Consider the following 19,279-nt stretch of genomic DNA (forward strand, 5'->3'; position numbering starts at 1 on the left):
AGAAGTGAGATAATTTCAGGCTTAGAATAAAGCTTATTTTTCCTTTAGAGATTTCAGTAATTCTTTCAGCTATAGGTGTTATCATTGTTGAAAACCAGATTCGGTGAGGCCCGCCTCTCTACCAGGCACCAAGTGCCAGTTTAGCACATCCTCTTAACACCTTCATCGCCGTTCCTGGGATCAGTCAGGCACACAGTGCCTCTAACACTTCTCCCATTGCCTGAAGTGATTAGCGTGTTGCTGATCAGATTTCATGAAGTGACTCTTAAATGATTGCTCACTTTTGACCATATAAAAAGGCCTATGTTTCATCGTGTCTTTGACTTAAACCAGAAATTCCTCCAGTTTGAATAATGGTTGCAAGTCACTTAGATGCTATGGCCAACAGATTGGTTCAGCATTCAGTTCTCATGGCTTAATAAAGGAAAAATATCTAGATTATTCTTGGTGTGTAGCCTAATATTTAATTGAATCAACTGGCATGGTAATTACTAAAAACACAATATTAAAAGGCATATAGATTCATCATACTTTCATTTTTAAAAATATTTATCAAAATAGGACCAAGTTTTCTATTCATCAACCTGCTAGCATGTTTCCATTCTTTTAAATTTAATATCCCTTTATGGATTTCCTTCATTGATTGGTAACATACCATTCCTGAGAACAGTCACCAAACATGACAGGGAAAAAACTATTTTCGCTAGGGCCCTTTCCCCCACCTTTAAAAGCCAGTTGGAAACCACACATATTTATCTTTAAAGACACCAACAGTAATTACATTGTCATCCCATGAACAGACTTTTTTATTCAAGGGTATAATATATTGGTACCAAACTGAGTGGAGAATAAAGTGTAAATGAGAGTTTGAAATGTGACTTTTTTTTAAATGCTAGCAGATAATAAACCACCAGAGCCTATTGTCTTTATTATCAAAGTTTATTGTTAGACTCAGTTCCTATCTACTGGGGAGTACAACTATGTCTCAATATGTGCTATAGTATCTCTAGGGTAATAGCCATTCTGCAAAATAGTTGTACTGGGGCTCTGTTAGGCATAGATCATAAGTCAGTGGAAGAGTGAGCCCAGAAAACCCTGACAGTAGAGCCATTACTCTAGAAGTTCCAGTGCTATGCAACCTGTAAGGCATCACCTGTCAGCTGATGATGAGACTTAAGGAGGTGTTGGTGGAATGAAACAGGAGTTGAACCCATTTTCTACTCTTCTCTGCAAGACAACTATGGCTCCAGTGCGGGAACCAAAAACTAGGTCTTATAAAATCCTTTAAGCTCCCAAAACAAGTAAAACAGTACGTAGAGGAAAGGGCCAGGAACCAGGATAGTGGAGGATAAATTAAGTGGAATTGGAGGGAATGAAAACTTCTGGAATGAAAAGTAGCTGGATTTAGATGCCATTTGAGATGATAAAGAATACAGTGCAGGTAAAAGCAAATGAAACAATTCAAACTGAAAAGTAATCAGACACCAGAAGTTAAAGTTCCCCTCTTGGAGGAAAACTGGTTTTAAAAAATGAGGAACATGGGTCACTAATAATAGGAATGAGTACCTGAGTAGAAATAGGTGTTTCAGGATGCCAAGAATATTATACAAATGAGCTGGGTCTATAGGAAGGAAAAGTGGTTATGGTAGCCTGTTATCCAGATCTGACATTGGAATGACGTTTCTAGCAAGGGCTTTGTCTATGAGGTTCTGGCATATTTTTTTGTAGCACAGGTAGCTTTGATGGAATGTTTTAATAACACTCAACTTATGTGGGAATGCAAATTAGTATAGTGTAAAATTTCAAAGATCTCCCACCTATTTTTGCGGGATAGAAGTTTAGAAGTCCTGAAACAGCTGTGGCTAAAGGCCCAAGCCCTCTTACCACCCTTGTGATAAAAATATTAAAGGAATTAACCAAACGGTATCAGGTGAGTCAATGAGCTTTGTACCATGTAGACAACAGATAATTTATGGTGACTTCTGCAGGCAGCCTGAGAAACAGAAGAGCTTGTGTACTAAATGCTACCCTATCATTAAATAAAATAATAATGAAACATAGGGCCATTAAATGAGACCCTAGAAAAGTCTAGCTGCCAACCAGATTGGGAAGATAAATAAAATAGCATAGTTTATTTTAATCTGTATCTTCCATACTAACCTAGTTTGTAGAAAAGCCATCTGCTGGCATTAGGCCAGTATGTCTGAATTTTGTCATTATTAGCATCTCATTTTTCCAAAAAAGGAAATGTGTAAGTAGCACGTGTACATAAATGGCCATTTCTACAAAGCCTTCTCTGCAGTCTTGACCTGTGTGGGGACAGGTTCTACTGATGGAAGCATTTTTAGAGGCAGAAGGAAAAACATTAACTTGAGGTTTTCTCCAAAGAAAGAATACCAGTGGAGTTGGGCCCATATGATGAGTTTCTTGTTGGTGTTGAACAAATGGTCTCTTCTCTAGGAAATACGTTTGTTCACACCTATTTACAGGTTCTATAAACGGAATTTCTAAAACAAGAAATGAGGCAGAAGCAGTTTCTTTTCTAATCACGTTTCTGATGAAATGAAGGGTCCTCAACTTTTTGGACTCCTCATGGTGTGGGATGGGGTTGGGCTCTATCCCAGGGCCGGATGCTCAGGCTGCTGTCCAGACCTGGGTTATTTCAAGCCCCACAGCCTTTTCTTGCTTCTCCCTGTGCATTCAGGCTGCAAGGAATCTTCTTGACGATTTTCCTCCCCAAATGTTCCAAACACAGTTCTATTTGCTAGAAAACAGAACATAAGTATGAGTTAACCTTTGGATTTTAGACACTGTGTAACTTCATGAACATAATTATTCCATTAGTCACATTTCCAAACAGATGAGAAGAGGCCATTTTATGCCCATATGTCTCCTATCAAATGTCCTACTTCTGTAACTTCCTCAGCTCAAAACCAGGGCAACTATACAGAGACCTGTGGCTGTCAAGATGAGCCGAAACTCATGGTTCTGATGGGATGTAAATGCACAGCCCATGTCCACAGCTGTGCCCCAGTCTTATTTTCTTCCTTTTGACAGTTTTTGGTCCAGTCCTATGGGTAGCATATACCTTAGAAAATGAAAATTACACAAAAATGTCATCTGCTTAAAATCCTTCAAGCTAGGCTTCAGTAGTACATGAACCAAGAACTTTCAGATTTACAAGCTGGGTTTTGAAGAGGCAGAGGAACCAGAGGACAAACTGCTAACATCTTATGGATCATGGAGAAAGCAAGGGAGTTTCAGAAAAACATCTACTTCTGCTTCACTGACCACGCTAAAGTTTTTGACTGTTCAGTTCAGTCGCTCAGGCATGTCCGACTCTTTGGGACCCCATCAATTGCAGCACGCCAGGCCTCCCTGTCCATCACCAACTCCCGGAGTTCACTCAAACTCAGGTCCATCGAGTCGGTGATGCCATCCAGCCATCTCATCCTCTGTCATCCCCTTTTCCTCCTGCCCCAATCCCTCCCAGCATCAGAGTCTTTTCCAATGAGTTAACTCTTTGCATGAGGTGGCCAAAGTACTGGAGTTTCAGCTTCAGCAGCATTCCTTCCAAAGAACATCCAGGACTGATCTTTAGAATGGACTGATTGGAGCTCCTTGCAGTCCAAAGGACTCGCAAGAGTCTTCTCCAACACCACAGTTCAAAAGCATCAATTCTTTGGTGCTCAGCCTTCTTCACAGCCCAACTCTCACATCCATACATGACCACAGGAAAAACCATAGCCTTGACTAGACGGACCTTTGTTGGCAAAGTAATGTCTTTGCTTTTCAATATGCTATCTAGGTTGGTCATAACTTTCCTTCCAAGGAGTAAGCGTCTTTTAATTTCATGGCTGCAATCACCATCTGCAGTGATTTTGGAACCCCCAAAAATAAAGTCTGACACTGTTTCCCCATCTATTTGCCATGAAGTGGTGGGACCAGATTCCATGATCTTCGTTTTCTGAATGCTGAGCTTTAAGCCAACTTTTTCACTCCTCTTTCACTTTCATCAAGAGGCTTTTTAGTTCCTCTTCACTTTCTGCCATAAGGGTGGTATCATCTGCATATCTGACGTTATTGATATTTCTCCCGGCAATCTTGATTCCAGCTTGACTGTGTAGATCACAACAAACTGTGGAAAATTCTTAAAGAGAGATGGGAACACCAGACTACCTTACCTGTCTCCTGAGAAACCTGCATGCAAGTTAAGAAGCAAACAGAACTGGTCATGAAATACCTGACTGGTTTTGAATTGGGAAAGGAGTACACCAAGGCTGTATATTTAACTTATTTAACTTATATGCAGAGTGCATCATGTGAAATGCCAGGCTGGATGAATCACCAGTTGGAATCAAGATTGCCAGGAGAAATATCAACAATCTCATATACGCAGATAATACCACTCTAATAGCAGAAAGTGAAGAGGAACTAAAAAGGCTCTTGATGAGTGAAAGAGGAGAGTGAAAAAGCTGGCTTGAAACTCAACATTAAAAACAACTAGGATCATGGCATTTGGTCTCGTCACTTCATGGCAGAGAAAAAGTAGAAACAGGGACCAATTTTCTTGGGCTCCAAAATCACTGCAGACAGTGACTGCAGCCATGAAATTAAAAGATGCTTGTTCCTTGGAAGGAAAGCTGTGACAAACTTAGAATATTGAAAAGCAGAGACATCACTTTGTGGACAAAGGTCTATATGAAAAGCAGAGACATCACTTTGCCGACAAAGGTCTGTATAGTCAAAACTATGATTTTTCCAGTAGTCATGCATGGATGGGAGAAGGCAATGGTACCCCACTCCAGTACTCTTGCCTGGAAAATCTCATGGACAGAGGAGCCTGGTGGGCTGCAGTCCATGGGGTCGCTAAGAGTCGGAAATGACTGAGCAACTTCACTTTCACTTCTCACTTTCATGCATTGGAGAAGGAAATAGCAACCCGCTCTAGTGTTCTTGCCTGGAGAATCCCAGGGACTGGGGAGCCTGGTGGGCTGCCGTCTATGGGGTCGCACAGAGTCGGACACGACTGAAGCGACTTAGCAGCAGCAGCATGCATGGATGTGAGATGATGATTGTGCTCAGTTGTGTCCAGACTTTTTGTGATCCCATGGACTGCAGCCCACCAGGTTTCTCTGTTCATGGAATTTTCCAGGCAAGAGTACTAGAATGGGTTGCCATTTTCCTCCTCCAGGGGATCTTCCTGACCCAGGGATTGAATCCACATCTCTTGTGTCTCCTGCATTGGGCAGGCCGATTCTTTACTACTGCACCACCCAGGAAGCTACAGTCCAAGGGACTCTCAAGAGTCTTCTCCAGCACCACAATTCGAAGGTGGCTGAGCAGTGAAGAATTGATGCTTTCAAACTGTGGTGCTGGAGAAGACTCGTGAGAGTTCCTTGGACTGCAAGATCAAACCAGTCAATCCTAAAGGAGATCAACACTGAAGATTTACTGGAAGGACTGATGCTGAAGCTGAAGTTCCAATACTTTGGCCACCTGAGGCAAAGAACAGATTCATTGGAAAAGACTGATGCTGGGAAAGACTGAAAGGAAAAGAAGAGGGCAGCAGAGGATGAGATGGTTAGATAGCATTAGCAACTCAACGGACAAGAATGAGAGCAAACTCGGGGAGACAGTGGAGGAACAGAGGAACCTGGAGTGCTGCAGTCCATGGGGTCACAAAAAGTCAGACACAACTTAGCGACTGAACAACAACAATGGGGTGGGGGAGGAAGGTAAATATGGTAAAAACTCACTATAACTCAAAGTTTGATATTCAGTGGATGCAGTATAATGGTTAGCAGGCTGAATTCATAAAGGGAGGCTGAATTCATGGAGAGAAAGATTATACGACATGAGAGGAAAAAAGCAATTTTAGTGATTTTGACCCTAAGAACTTCTAATTGGCTCTGTAATTCTGGGGATCTCAGACTAGCATGGGATCAATGTTAGTACAGTTTGATTTGGGCTTCCCTTGTGGCTCAGCTGGTAAAGAATCCGCCTGCACTGCAGGAGACCTGGGTTCGATCCCTGGGTTGGGAAGATCCCCTGGAGAAGGGAAAGGCTACCCACTCCTGTATTCTGGCCTGGAGAATTCCATGGACTGTATAGTCCATGGGGTTGTTGCAAAGAGTTGGACACGAGTGACTTTCACTTGATTTGGGGGCAGGGAAGGAGATTTAAATCACTCTTCAACTTACGCAGCATGAAGTGGGGGTGTCTGACAGGAGATTTCTCTTAGCATTTCATTTAGAGAAAGCAGCAAGTAGGATGGAAATACCTAATTATACCTTACAGGAAAGAAAAAAATATCAAGATACATTTAGGTCCTTTATAAAAGGCATGCTCTCTTCATATTAAACACTGTGTGGAGGAACAAATGAACTGAACAAATGAACAAATTAGGGAAATAACAAAAAAGTGGAATGGTCTGTTCTCTGTATGCTGCCCACTGTTAGGTGGTCACTTTCCTCTCTCAGGGGTGTGGGGGGAATAATCATTCTACTTGTGTTGTTAGGTAGTCCTCTACTCCTAACTTCCTATTAAAGCTGTGGCCCTTCTATATACTTAACTCTGAAAATTCCAGGCCTTATTGTCCTCAGACTTCACTTACTGGAGTCCTAGATAAACATTCTGGTTTGTTTTTTGGTACAGAATTTCAGTTTAAAAATATCACCCTTCATGTGTCTGTGAAATTATTGTAATTGTTTATTCCATGTGAATGTCATCATGAGGATAAGATGATGCTTTAAAACAGACTTTTGATGTCCCAGGGAAAAGCAAACATAAGCTATTTCTTTCATTCCCCATTGGGCTACTGCAGACTACCCCAGACGGAAACTTGAGACCCAGGAGACACAGTTCGAAGGTACACACGTCCTTACATCCCAGCCCTCCAGGCTAGCCAAGGTGAGCACAGTTGCTTCAAGTGAATCAGGTACACACGTCGGCCCTATATATTCAGCATGATTTATATAGGGAAGAAAAATTTTGGTTTTGCAGACAAAACTTTTTGTTACTGGAGTCATGTCAAACTATGCTCCTTCAGGATTAAATAATTTCAGCATTATGGCACTCAGATTAAATGTTCAGGCAGCTCACTCGTTGTTCACTCCATGCATTATACAAAATACCCATGAAATAAGCCAGGCAACCAAAGTTTCATATGAAGGAGAAAATGCTGATGGCCTGCTACCTGCAGCATTGCACTGTGGGTTTGAAGAGTTCTCAGAAACAAAGAATGGCCAAGAGACAAAGGGTGTTTGTGAAACCCAACATGTCCCGCGGGGAAGGCGCCCATCGGCCCCTCCTGGCTGCTTACCTCGGCTTTCCCTCAGTGGCTCTCCGTCAGGCTCTCAGTGTCACACTCCTTGGGTGGTTCCCCTCCGCCTGGCAGCTCGCTCTCGATTTCCCACAGCACGTCATCCTCATCCTCCAGGTTGCTGGAGATGTGGCACTTCTTGAACCCTTGGACGATGGACTCGCTCGAGATGCTATTCCATGCCACCATGACCCACTCCAGAAAAAGGCCCAGCGGCGGCTTCTTGGCGTTCCCGGTGGGGCTCAGCGCCAGGTTGCCCGCCAGGAGCCAGTTGGAATACTGGGCCCGGACACTGTCATTCAGCGGTTTGTAGACCACCACATCCAACACCTGCAGCTGTGAGGTCAAGCCCCCCGGGATGATGACCATGTCGGTGTTCATGCTCTCCATGGAGCTCTTCACTGAGTCGGTGGCGTGGCCCCGGAAGCCGTTCAGGATCAGCAGCCCTCGCTGCTTGGGCACCGCGCCCGTCCTCCGCCTCCACACCACCTCTAGCCAGTCCTGCATCAGATCCTCCGTCATCCATCCATACCGGTGGCAGCGGATTTCCATGCCACTCGGGAACTTCCCAGGGGGGATGTACGTGCCCCTCAGAATGATATATGGAGGTAACTTCCTCCCATCAGCCAAGACACCAAGCATGGCTGTGATTTTCAGTTTCTCCCTCCCTGGCGTCTTGACCAAGACAGGCTTTTCCCCCTGGTTGTCCACAGTCACCCTCGAGGGCACCTCTAAGCAAATTGGCGTCTCGTCTGCGTTTCCCATCTGAGCCACCTGGTAGTCATGTGCCCTGCGCAGAGCCAGGACGCTCCGCTGGTAGGTGAGAAGCTTCTCGGTCAGGTCTTCGGGCAGCTGCTGGGGCACGGGCACCTTATGTCGCAGTGACAAGTCATACCTCCGCATCATTCTTCGACACCAACCCAAGCTAGCCTTGAACCCTTTCTCTGGAATGTTCATCTCCTGGGCGATCTCCAGAGCTTTCAGCTGCATAGCCTCCCTGGTGATGGGGTCCCCTTTGGCCTGCATGTATCGCACATATTCGGCCACGCGCTGGTCCACCAGGGCGAAGCGCCCGTTCTTGGGGCCGCGGAAGGCACGCCGCATGGCGTGGGCGTTCTGCAGCTGCGGCTTCACTTTGCGCCAGTCGCGGACGTTTTTCTCCAGCACCCCAAACTGCTTGGCCGCCTGGCAGTTGTTGGTGCTCTCGGCGTACTCCACCACCATTAACTTGAATCCTGCGTCGTAACTGCGGCGCATGCCCCGGCTGAACTGAAACTTCCCGGCCAGGTCGTCGGCCGAGAGGTCATACCCGGGGAAGCCCATGGCCATGTAGAAAGGGTACCCCTCGCCCCACTCGGGCAGCTCTGTGATGTCCCGAGGCAGACGGAGGCCAAAGCCATCCAGGTGCTGAGCCTGGGGAAGCTGCGAGGCTGCGTTCATCGGGCCCGCCCAATCTGGGGGCTTCATGTCGGATTCTTCCTTTTCTGGAAGACATACAGGGAGGGGTGAAGACAGTGCCCATGAGTCAAATGATTTGGGGGTCATTCCTTGATTTGTTTTTGGTCAAAATACCGAGACTACCTGAATCTGAAGTTCACTAAAAGCAGTCACTTTAATAACAGATTCTTCCAAAGTCCTCACCCCTGTGCCAGTTTCCATAGATCACCACTTCTGATTCTCACAATAACTGTTTCTTTACTCTGTCTTTGCAGATGAGTGTAGAAAAATTAAGTAACGCATCAAGGTGGCAAAGCTGGGAAGTGACACGGGCTGGCAACTGAACACAGGCTCCCAGCTTGAGTAATGTACTGACTGTGAGGGCCACATCTGGGCCAAAGTAACCTTCACCTGGGTGAGAAGCCAAATGCAACCCATTCTACACGTAATGTTACAGAATCTGTATCATCATGAACTGAATCACATCCCTTAAACCAAATCTATGGCAATACCACACTTAGCAAAGTTAAGCTTATAAGGCTTAACTTATAAGTTTGCATAAGGTATGGTTTTATAAGGTATGGTTTTTGCATACCCATGTCAGAACTGGGTTTCACTGTATGTTTCTATTTAGAGTGGTCACAGAAATTAGATATTACTCAGGGATATTACCATATCTCACCAAAACTAAGAACCCATCGATTGCAAGATGTACCATTATATGCCATTAAGAAAGAAAAAAAAAAAAGAAAAAAACCAATACAATATTGTAAAGTAATTAGCCTCCACTTAAAATAAATAAATTTATAATAAAAAAAAAAATGCCACTAGTGAAACTGGAACATGCCATCAGTTTTAAGTGTTAGTCACTCAGTCGTGTCCAACTCTTTGAGATGCCACGGACTGTAGCCCAGGTTCCTCTGTCCATGGAATTCTCCAGGCAAGAATACTGGAGTGGGTTGCCATTCCCTTTTCCAGGGGATCTTCCTGATCCAGGGATTGAACCTGGGTCTTTGGTATTGCATGCAGATTCTTAACTGTCTGAGCCACCAAGGAAGACCCACCAGTTTTAAGATGCATTCTTAATTGCAGAGATGTTAAAGTGATGAGAGAAATACATCTTTTAGAATCAATGAAACACAGAATTTTAAACTATTACTTATAGAGAGAAGGCAAATAAAATCACTCTGGCTGCTGGGAAGCTGTATTTATCCAACTCCTGCCCTCTCGTTGTTTCTCGGTACAACGCTGCTTCTTTAGACGTATTTGCTCAAATGTGTACTACAGCTGCTACTGCTTTTTCTATCCAAGATGAAGTAGACAGGACGTCAAGTAAAGCACCCTGGATGCATGCTTTGTCACGCTGTTTTCCTTAGTTTTCAGAAGTGTGTGGTGTGCTCCCAAGGCACTCAGGATGTGCACTGGACCAAAGCCACACAAACTTCAATTTCATTCACCTGCATACGAGATTGCATGTTGAGATTTGTAACCCGCAGTTGACAGATGAAGAAATGGACAATCAGAGAGGTGGATGAGGTTGCCTAGGGTCACACAGCATGGGAAACAAGGAGATTTTTAAACTCCAAAGCCCATAGCTTTTCTGCCTCAGAACCTTGCCTTAGGCTTAAATACCCCCAGAATGTACCTTAATGTAAACTTAAAATCCATCTTCATAATTCTCCCACTGGATGCCTTCTGGATTGGGTTAATCATAGTACCTGCAAAGGTTCCTCCTTGGAGCTGCCATTCATCAGAATTCTGAGACTCCTCCTTTTCCAACCGAGTGATCATGTCAGGCTTAGGGAATGGGAATTCTGTTTACAGGAAATAAAACAGGTTAACAGCTGTGTTACTGTCTTGGACAATTGCCAAAATAAGTACTTGGTAATACTTAAGCAAACCTCCCGTCCACTCTCACCCCTATAGTCTTCTCAGTATGGAGATTTATGAGGCCGTAGAGAAGAATTCAGGGATACTTAAAGAAAAACTATGATGGGAAATAGGTCTGTCGAAGGGAATTTATGGATCTTTGCTAATGAGGGGCTGGACTAGAAACGACAAAAACGAACTGCATTTAGCAGGGAAGTAGGTGTATGCAGCCACTGATCTAATGACCATTCCAGTACCTGCATGAGCCAAGTGGGGAAATCCCTCCAAATGGTTAGACTCTAATAATATCAGTGCTGGGAGGGAAGCAACAAGGATTCTTTGGGGATATGTCCCCAAGCTTCTGAGGCTGACAGGATAACAGCGAGGCCTGCCTTCTCTCCTAGGAGAGAAGTATAAAGTACAGGCCCAGATCCACAGTGACATTTCCTAGATGTCTTTTTTTTTTTTTTTTGATAAGTATGCCTGGGTTGAATGAGGATGGTTCTGAGAGCTGGCATAAGCTGCTGAGTAGGAGGACACAATATTTATATCCTGCCTAAGTCAAAAACAGGAAATTAAATGGGCACAGGCATTGAGGGGACAGAGTCCAGGTTCAGGAGAGACGTATGCTGGATACACCTGAGAAGAGAGACATGGAAGCAATTCTCTGGGCTCAGAGCTTCTAAGAGACAAAGGAAAACAAAGTTTTACCCAGAGACAGGACAGTTTCATAATTCATCCTCATGACCTCCCGGTAGAGAGCCTTTTGTTGCTCCGTCAAAACTTCCCACTCCTCATCGGAAAAATATATGGCCACCTCATCGAATAGGGCTGGCACCTGCAACAGTGAACAGGCTTTTCTCAACGACTAGTCGGCACACGCAGACACAGATCACACACCATTATCTCACAAGGGCGGCCTCGGCCCAGAGACACATCAGTCCTCACACGGCTCCAAGAAGCAAAATCTGGATGTCAACAAGGTCCTCTGTGCCCTGCTAAGTGCTTGCCACACTCCCATTCACGGATAAGGAGAGCAGAACCTTGAGATGAAAACTCCCCACCATGGATCACCCGGTCGAGAGACTGGATCCTCACCTGAAGCAGGGAGAGCTGATCACAGCTCAGCCCCCACCCAGAGCCAGTCGACCACAGGAATGAACACCCTGAGACGGTTCCCCTGCCAACACAGCCCTGCTGTCTCCCTCAGTCACAGACCCTCAGACCACAGGGGTGCTGGCGGTTGCCTGGGCACTAGTCTCCAGTTGCAGAGCACTAGCCCCAGTGTATGACTCAGAAGCCCAAAGCTGCCTGGGGAGGAGCCGGTAAGAGAAGGGACCTCATCTGGCCTTTTCCAATCCATAAGAGGATGAGGAGGAGGAGAGAAGGGCTAATTAGAGCTTCAATTTATGTAATGAGATACTAGAGCAAATTGGTTTGCCTTGATGCCTAGACCCACAGCTGCTGCTGCTGCTGCTAAGTCGCTTCAGTCATGTCCGACTCTGTGCGACCCCATAGACGGCAGCCCACCAGGCTCTGCCGTCCCTGGGATTCTCCAGGCAAGAACACTGGAGTGGGTTGCCATTTCCTTCTCCAATGCATGAAAGTGAAAAGTAAAAGTGAAGTCGTTCAGTCATGTCTGACTCTTCGCGACCCCATGGACTGAAGCCTACCAGGCTCCTCCATCCATGGGATTTTCCAGGCAAGAGTACTGGAGTGGGGTGCCATTGCCGTCTCCAAGACCCACAGCAGAAAGCCCTAAAGACAGAGCTCCACTCCCCACTCCCATAACTCCCCGACACCGTGGGCCAGTGGGAGAGGGTGCCCATATGGTCGAATGCAGCCAAGCCACCCAGACCAACCTCCTCTTGTTCAACTCTTTCTTTTTACTATGTGTCATCTTGCAGTCATTAAAAATCCTATTCCAAAGCTCATCATATTCTGTGGTAAAGCATCACTGGGCTACAGCGTTCAGAGCTATTTCCCGTGGCACAGTCTAGGGCCTGGGGGGGGTCATGATGATGTTTAGAAAAGTTCAGTGTCTGCATGTTCTGCAGCTTCTTCAGGTGTCTGGCCATCAGTCATTTAGACCTCCTGGCCTTTCCGCCTTATTCACAAAGTCCACCCCATCCCTCCTCATCCTCACAGCCCCTTCCACATAGGGAGAACTTTCTGCAAAAGGCCCTGTAACTGCTTCATTTATTTTCCCCCACAACCCCATTTAATCCAGGAGGAAACTGACTCAGAGCAGCCCTGTTTCTGGTCTAAAAATCACACAGCCAATAAACAATAGGGTTGAGGCTGGGACCTAGGATGTCTGACTTCAAGGCTCTGGCCCTTACAGAGGGCAGAATGGCCTCCCTGGTACCCAGCTTGCAGGCTCGCACTTCTACCCCACACGCTCAGTGGAACTTCACTCCTGCAGTTCCTTGAACAAACCATTCCCACCCCTCCAAAGACCAGGAGGTCTCCATACATGCTGCTTCAGAAGTCTTCCTCATTCTTGGCCTGGCTGACACCCACCCGCCTTCCAAGATTCAGCCCAGATATCCTGTTCCCTGGGCAAGCTGGCCTCAACCTGGGCTGTGTACCTTATAATGCCCTGGGCTCAAGCTCTGTGGCACTTATCACACTGTACGATCCTCTTGGTTTACCTGTCTGCTTCTTTCACTAGAGTATCAGCTCACTGAGGGCAGAACCTGGGCTTATTTTGTTTTGTTCCCCTAAGCCTAGGACACTTCCTGTAGAAAGTAATCCCTTGAAATGGTGTTTTTGAGTCAAAGATTTAAGTATATACTCTCTTCGTTTCTCTTGTTCTACCTGGAATAGTTTCAAATAATCATTAAAATTTATCTGTCACAAAACTGAGCCTACTCTTTTGAGTAAGAATGGACAAAAATGCCTAGTGTAAAATACCAGGAGGTATAATGGATGGGTCTCCGGGCTCTGCTCAGATTTCATCAATCTGGAAAGCCAGGCAGCTAGGAATTTTCCATCCCACCCCATCCCACTTCCCAGGCTTTTGAACAACTCTCCCTTTGGCCTTTTCTCTCCCTAGGAAATTTCAGATCTAGGCTATACCTATTTATAGTCCCTTTCCCTTTGCTGATAAAACAGGACACAGGACGGGCTGTGCCTGTCATTTCAGAAGGGCGATCCCTATCAACACTCATAGAAGGTAACACGTACCCAGTGTGGCAAAAATACAGCAGCCCTGGAGTGGTGAGAAGGCACCTGGAGGCTGGGGTTGGATTCATCTCCTCCCATTTACGACTGAGCCACGGAGGGTCCTCAGACAAGCCCACATGATGCTTCAGAGGCACACGGTGTAGTGTGGCTTAGCGATGCTGCTCACAGCAACCTTCTGTGAGAACTGAGCAAGCCTTTAGCCAGGCCCTGCTGTGCGGGCCTCCCGCTCTCTACAGAGGCCTTTTATCTGGCCAAGCACAGCAGAAGGTAAACAGGGCCAGCCCTGGGCCAAACTCAGAAATCAGGCAGCCAGCGTCCAACCCCCAGACACCCACCCTTTGCTTGGCCTCACAGGTAGGGGCCCTTGATCCCTGCCCTCCTCCCTTCCCAGAAGGTCAAGGTCTCATCAGATAGGTGTTCTTCCTTCTGCTTGTGTGCACTGCCTCGCTCGGCCCCAAGAGCTGGCATTCCAATGCTTATCTAACCATCCTAGAGTACTTACCCGCTGCCCAGGCATGCTGACGAAGCTGTATAATCACTCAACAAAGACAGTGGGGCTCTCAGGGCAGAGGCCTGGGACCAGTGCACTGATAAGAGTGCCAGGCACTGTGTAGGGTACTCTTTCTTGCACTTATTGAATCCTTTAGATAATACAAGGATACAGGGATCACTATCCCAGTTTTATGGGTGAGCGAAAGGCTGATAAGCATCTTGCCCAAGATCACAGAGTTAGCAAGTCTGACTCCCATGTCTGCACTTTCTCAGCAGGTCACTTAGGCCCCTGCTTCGTGGCAGTAGAAAACCCCAGGGTCCCTTAAGCAAGATGAACCGAGGACTTCTTCCTCAGAGCTTCTAAGGAGAGAGCTCAGACTCCAGGGTGCAGCATATACCCCCGAGTGGCTGGCTTGAGCCTGGGGCCCGCCCTTCTTCTCTCAACCGTCTCCTCCACTCCCCGACACGCACTGCAGGCTCCAGCTGCAAGAGCTGCTGCTGACTCTACACATAAACTTTTTTTTCCAGTGCCTGTGCTCCTGGCTTCCTATATAGCAAGATCTTCCGGTCCCTTGGCTGGTTCTACCTCTGCCTAAGACTTGGTTCAAAGTACATCTTCCCTTTTCTCTAGCTGAAATTGTATTTCTACTCCAATTCTCCCATGCAATATTACCCTTATAGCATGGTTCTTAAGATTGAAAGCTTTTATTGATCACCCTAACACAACCTACAGCCAAAACACATATGTAAGAGACAGATTTGATTGTTTTCTTCTAGTTGCCCTGGAACAGGATTTTTTTCACTCAGCACTGCTGGCCAGTGCTGACACTTCTGGCCAGATCATCCTCTGTTGCAGGGGCTGTCCCGGGCATCACAGATGTACGGCAGCATCCCGGGCCTCTACCCAGCAGATGCCAGTAGGCTCTCCCACTTCCCAAGTTCCACCACAAATCAAGATAACCAGAAATGTCTCCACCCAGATGTACCTGGGAGGGGGCAAAACTACGTACTACTCAAGACCAGGTCCTTGCCTGCTTTTTCCAGGAGTTCTCAGGCCTGTAGGAGAGACTGACATCTACCACAGAATTCCAAATACTGTGCAATTAATCAGATTTACTTTCCTGTCTTACTCATACAACAAGTATTAATAATTCCACGAGACTAAGGACTTTGTCTTAATGACACCCAGCACTGCGCTGAGCAACTACAGATGGATGGCCGGTTGCTTGGATGCCACTCGTGCCGGTCCTCCTCCTCCAGCCCCGGCCAAGCATGGACTTCACCTTGCTCCTCTCTGTGTTGTCCCAACAGACTCTAATGCTTGCTTCTACTGCACCCGTTTTGCATGCTTCTCCATCCTGTCTAAACGTTCTCGGTTGGCCAGTATAGCCTCAAAGCATTGAGTTCTTGCTCAGGGCTAGATGGGATGACTCCTGCTCTCTAAAATCTCCCCAGCTGCAGGGATTAGAACTGAGGAGGACAGCAGCATGGTCTGAAGAGACAGAAGCAGTCCAGCTTCAACAGCTAGACTGGCAAACCCACAGCCTGGAGTTGTATTTTTTTTTTCCTAATTGAGTATAACATACATACAACAAAATGCACTACTTTTAAGGTTCCAGCTCAAGAGGTGTTTTTAAGAACAGAAGTCAGCATACATGTGTATCCCAGGGGCAAAGCAGATAACCCTGCTGCACCTCATGCAGTGGGAGGGGAGTAGGACGAGATAGTTTGCAAAGACCGTGATTCTATGGATACAGATCTCTCATTGGAAACAAAGCGTACTATGTATACCGATGACATTGGTTTTCCACATACACAGTGGAAAACTAAGCAGAGAAAAGGAATGTCATTTGGTGCTTATTTAAAATGTTTACCATGCACGCTGAGTTATCATGAAGTCCAGTAAGTACTGTAAATAATGTACATAACTGTAAGTATCTGTTCCATTTATGCTTTAAATTTGAATTCTATCACACTACAATGTTCGGATGTGCTCCCTACTCACTGCTGCCCACCATCCCAATCCAAGGCCAGCTGGAAATGCAGTTCTGTCCTGTGTCAACTACCGTAAGAGGTGTTCACACAGAACCAGCTGGCCTCATCCCATAAAGCTCTCCTCATATCAGCTCAGTGCCCCAAGACTTAAATGGTTTAAGTGGTTCCCTTCAATCAGCAGTAGGTGACAAAGATTTTCTCCTCACCCCAAACTTGGTCAGCCTCTGAGCCCTCTTCTCCACTAGGCCTCTACCCTGGACACATACACAGCTGCTATGGTCCACAGCCTGCAGAGCCCAGTTTTAGCAAGAATTTCACTGTCAGTTTAGAAAGAATCTGTTGATGCCACTGTTGATGGCTCCTATTAGCAATTTTCCATTCACTGAGCCCTACGCTCTCTTCCCTGGCTATAAATCCCCACGTGTCTTTACTGTTGAGCTCTCTCCTGTTCTCTTCTCTCTCCTATTGTGACAGTCTTGAAGCCTATCTCAGTATTCTGAATATTAATATGTTCCTTAGTATATTCCTTATTATCTAAACAAGTGCCAGAATAATTTTTCTTTTACACATGGGTCAGCAGACATTTAGTTGATATCTACAAGGTGCCTAGCATTAAGCAGGATATAGGGAATCCATGGATACAGGAGAGAGAGACAGTCGTGGCCTCTTGGACTTCCAATCTTGATGGTGATACATTATGTGGCTCAAGAGATAGTTCCCATAACCAGCTTCTCCATTCTTCGCTGTGCCTTTTAAAGCCACAGAACTGTTTTCTCAGGAATGCAAACACACCGGACTGGGCTAGGCTAGGCTATTTTTACTTCCTGTGGCTGCCTGAGGAAGAGACTTATTACAAACCTGGCTCCCAGGCCTGCCCCTCACAGCTGTGTGAGAACCCCACACCTTCTTACTTACCCATCCACCCTCTGAGCAGATTCGGACTTTTTGCATATCTGTGGGGCCATCCTCTAGTTCCCGGCTCTGAATCTCTTCTTCTTCTTCCTCTTCCTTCAGGGTCAAATTGAGAGGGCAGGCTGTGGATGCCATCTCTGCAAGCAAGATTCAGTTCAGAAAAATCAGGTGCTAGTGTGAACTCTTCAGAGCCTGTGAAGGGGGCAGCTCAGGTTATACAAAGCTTTTTAGCCCCAGGAGAGTTCAGGGGAACAAGAGAAAGGGAAGAGCCAGGTCTGGGGAGCAAGGGCTTCAGGGAAAGCACCAGGAAGGTGGAAGGTGACATTTAGTTATGAAAAGAAGAGGGTTGTAGGCAGTCAGCATACCTGGCTGTCTTCAAATATTTAAAAAACTGGAAGAGAGACCAAACTGGTTCTGTAGAGACCCAAGGGCATAACAGGTTGGTGGGTAAACATTCCAGGAAGTTTTATTAATGCAACAAAAGGCAGAACTTTCTCATAGCCAGTGCCACCCAAACATGGAATCAGCAGCAGGTGTGTTGGCTTCCTGTCAATGAAGGCATTTGAACTCACAGTGCACTCGCTCAACTGGGTTGTTCCTACAGGGCCAGTTGTGTCAGGAGGTTGGTTGGCCCAGAAGACCTGGATTTTCCAGAGTCAAAGGTTTTGTCCATGAGCCAGGTCAGAAAATAGAGTCATTCTGCCTTTAGTGACTTTCCAAGCCCAGGACCCTTAGTGAAGAGTAATGCTTGGATACCCAAGAAGAGGCAGAAATCACCAGGGTCTGGGGCCCATCCCTACCGGCAAAACTCGTTGCCTCTGGACCGCAAATTCTCTCTTCTGCAAATTCTCTTTCGCCCAGCTCCTACGCCAGTACAAAGGCCGCGCTCCTGCCCTCTAGGGGCGCGGGCAATTCCTAGGTGTGGAGTGAGTGTGCATCTGGTGGGCCGCATCCTCCCAGGCTTCCAAAGAAAAAAGATCCTTCCGGAGTTCAAAGTCCGCTTCTTCGGTATTTTCAAAAAGGACGGGCAAATGCAGCAAGATACGTCTGGGGCGGGTGAAACAGGCTTCAGATCCCTGGAGCTGCGGCCAGAACTTAGCTACGGCCTCGCCGGCCGGCTCCCGGGAAGTGGGGGCGCCGCCCCACAGCAAAGGTGTGGTTTAAGAGGTCCCCGCCGCCGCCGCCGCCCACCCGCTCGGCGCCCCGCCCGCCGCCGCTGCCGCGCCCCCGGGGCGCGCTCGGGTTTCTCCAGCCATCTTGTCCCATTTCCCTTTCTCCGCGGCCCCGCGCCGGGAGCGCTCCCGCCGCCTGCCTGCCCGCGCCGGGCTCGGCCCGCCTCCCCGCCTGGCCCGCTCCCGGCCCCAGCGCACCTGCCGAGCGGCCGGGGCCGGCGCCGCCTGCCTCCCCCGGCGGGCCCGCAACAAAGGCGGCGGCGGCGGTGGTAGCAGCTGCAGCGTCGGCGCCCCCGCCCCCGCCGCGGCCCAGCGGCCTGGGGCCCGAGGGAGGGGCCGCGCTGCCCCCGCCCCGTCCGCCCGCGCGCACTCACCGCCGGGCCGAGCGCCAGGGCGCGGGCCGGGGCCGCGGTGCAGACGCCGAGGGCTGCGTCCCGGCTGTCACAGCGCCATCCTTCCCGTCTCTCTGGCTTCCCGTGCGCGCGGCCCCTCGGGAGGGAGGGGAGAGGACACGTGGTGGGAGGAGGGAGGGTCCGGCCGGGAGCTGAGAGTGTTGGGAGGCGAGGGGAGGAGCGCGGCTGATGTCAGCGGGCTCGGCGGCGCCGGGGGACGGCGTCCGCGCCAGCTCCCGACCCTCCTCCTGGCGTGGCTTCCGGCTGGTGAGCGCCCTGTGCTCCTCGAGGCTGAGCTCCTGACCCACTGGCAGCCTATGCCTCGCCTGCCTGAACAGTCTTGCACTCTGCCCTCTCTGCTCCCCTGGTGCAGTTTCCAACGCACCTTCTGTGACCTCGGCATAGATGAGGCAGGAAGAGCCCTTATTTACATTTGAAGTGAACGTAGCCTGGGTGCACGCGTTCCTGCGCTTATTTGCATGAACCACTGCTTTGCG

At 47.7% G+C, this 19,279-nt stretch overlaps 1 protein-coding gene across 6 annotated transcripts; it reads right to left on the reverse strand.

Annotated features, from left to right (window-relative positions):
* Window positions 1-920: 920 nt before the first annotated feature.
* On the reverse strand, window positions 921-18,982 carry POGK (pogo transposable element derived with KRAB domain). Of its 6 annotated transcripts, none has more exons than XM_044944093.1 (6): window positions 18,765-18,982; window positions 18,019-18,265; window positions 17,222-17,355; window positions 10,480-10,575; window positions 7,325-8,808; window positions 921-2,764 (listed from the first exon to the last, which is right to left on the reverse strand). In XM_044944093.1, the coding sequence occupies exons 2-5, from the start codon at window positions 18,168-18,170 to the stop codon at window positions 7,337-7,339; spliced, it is 1,854 nt and encodes a 617-aa protein (XP_044800028.1). In that variant the 5' UTR covers window positions 18,171-18,265; window positions 18,765-18,982; the 3' UTR covers window positions 921-2,764; window positions 7,325-7,336. The 6 variants fall into 6 exon arrangements, with proteins under 6 accessions (XP_044800028.1, XP_025143223.2, XP_025143224.2 ...); XM_025287438.2 differs by lacking the exon at window positions 18,019-18,265 and adding an exon at window positions 11,342-11,468 and having other exon boundaries at window positions 18,765-18,971; XM_025287439.2 differs by lacking the exons at window positions 18,019-18,265; window positions 18,765-18,982 and adding exons at window positions 11,342-11,468; window positions 18,589-18,723.
* Between the last annotated feature and the right edge of the window lie 297 nt (window positions 18,983-19,279).

This window comes from Bubalus bubalis, chromosome 6 (assembly GCF_019923935.1).
Source record: "Bubalus bubalis isolate 160015118507 breed Murrah chromosome 6, NDDB_SH_1, whole genome shotgun sequence".
Lineage (NCBI taxonomy): Eukaryota > Metazoa > Chordata > Mammalia > Artiodactyla > Bovidae > Bubalus > Bubalus bubalis.

What these genes read in the sequence shown, in the direction of transcription:
- POGK (XM_044944093.1), bottom strand. Translation starts at nt 18,170, where the DNA reads ATGCGGCCCACCAGATGCACACTCACTCCACACCTAGGAATTGCCCGC. An exon ending in AGAGGCAACGAGTTTTGCCG is followed by an intron (nt 17,356 to 18,018) that starts GTAGGGATGGGC and finishes TCTTGCTTGCAG; the next exon opens with AGATGGCATCCACAGCCTGC. An exon ending in CCAAGGAGGAACCTTTGCAG is followed by an intron (nt 8,809 to 10,479) that starts GTACTATGATTA and finishes TATGTCTTCCAG; the next exon opens with AAAAGGAAGAATCCGACATG.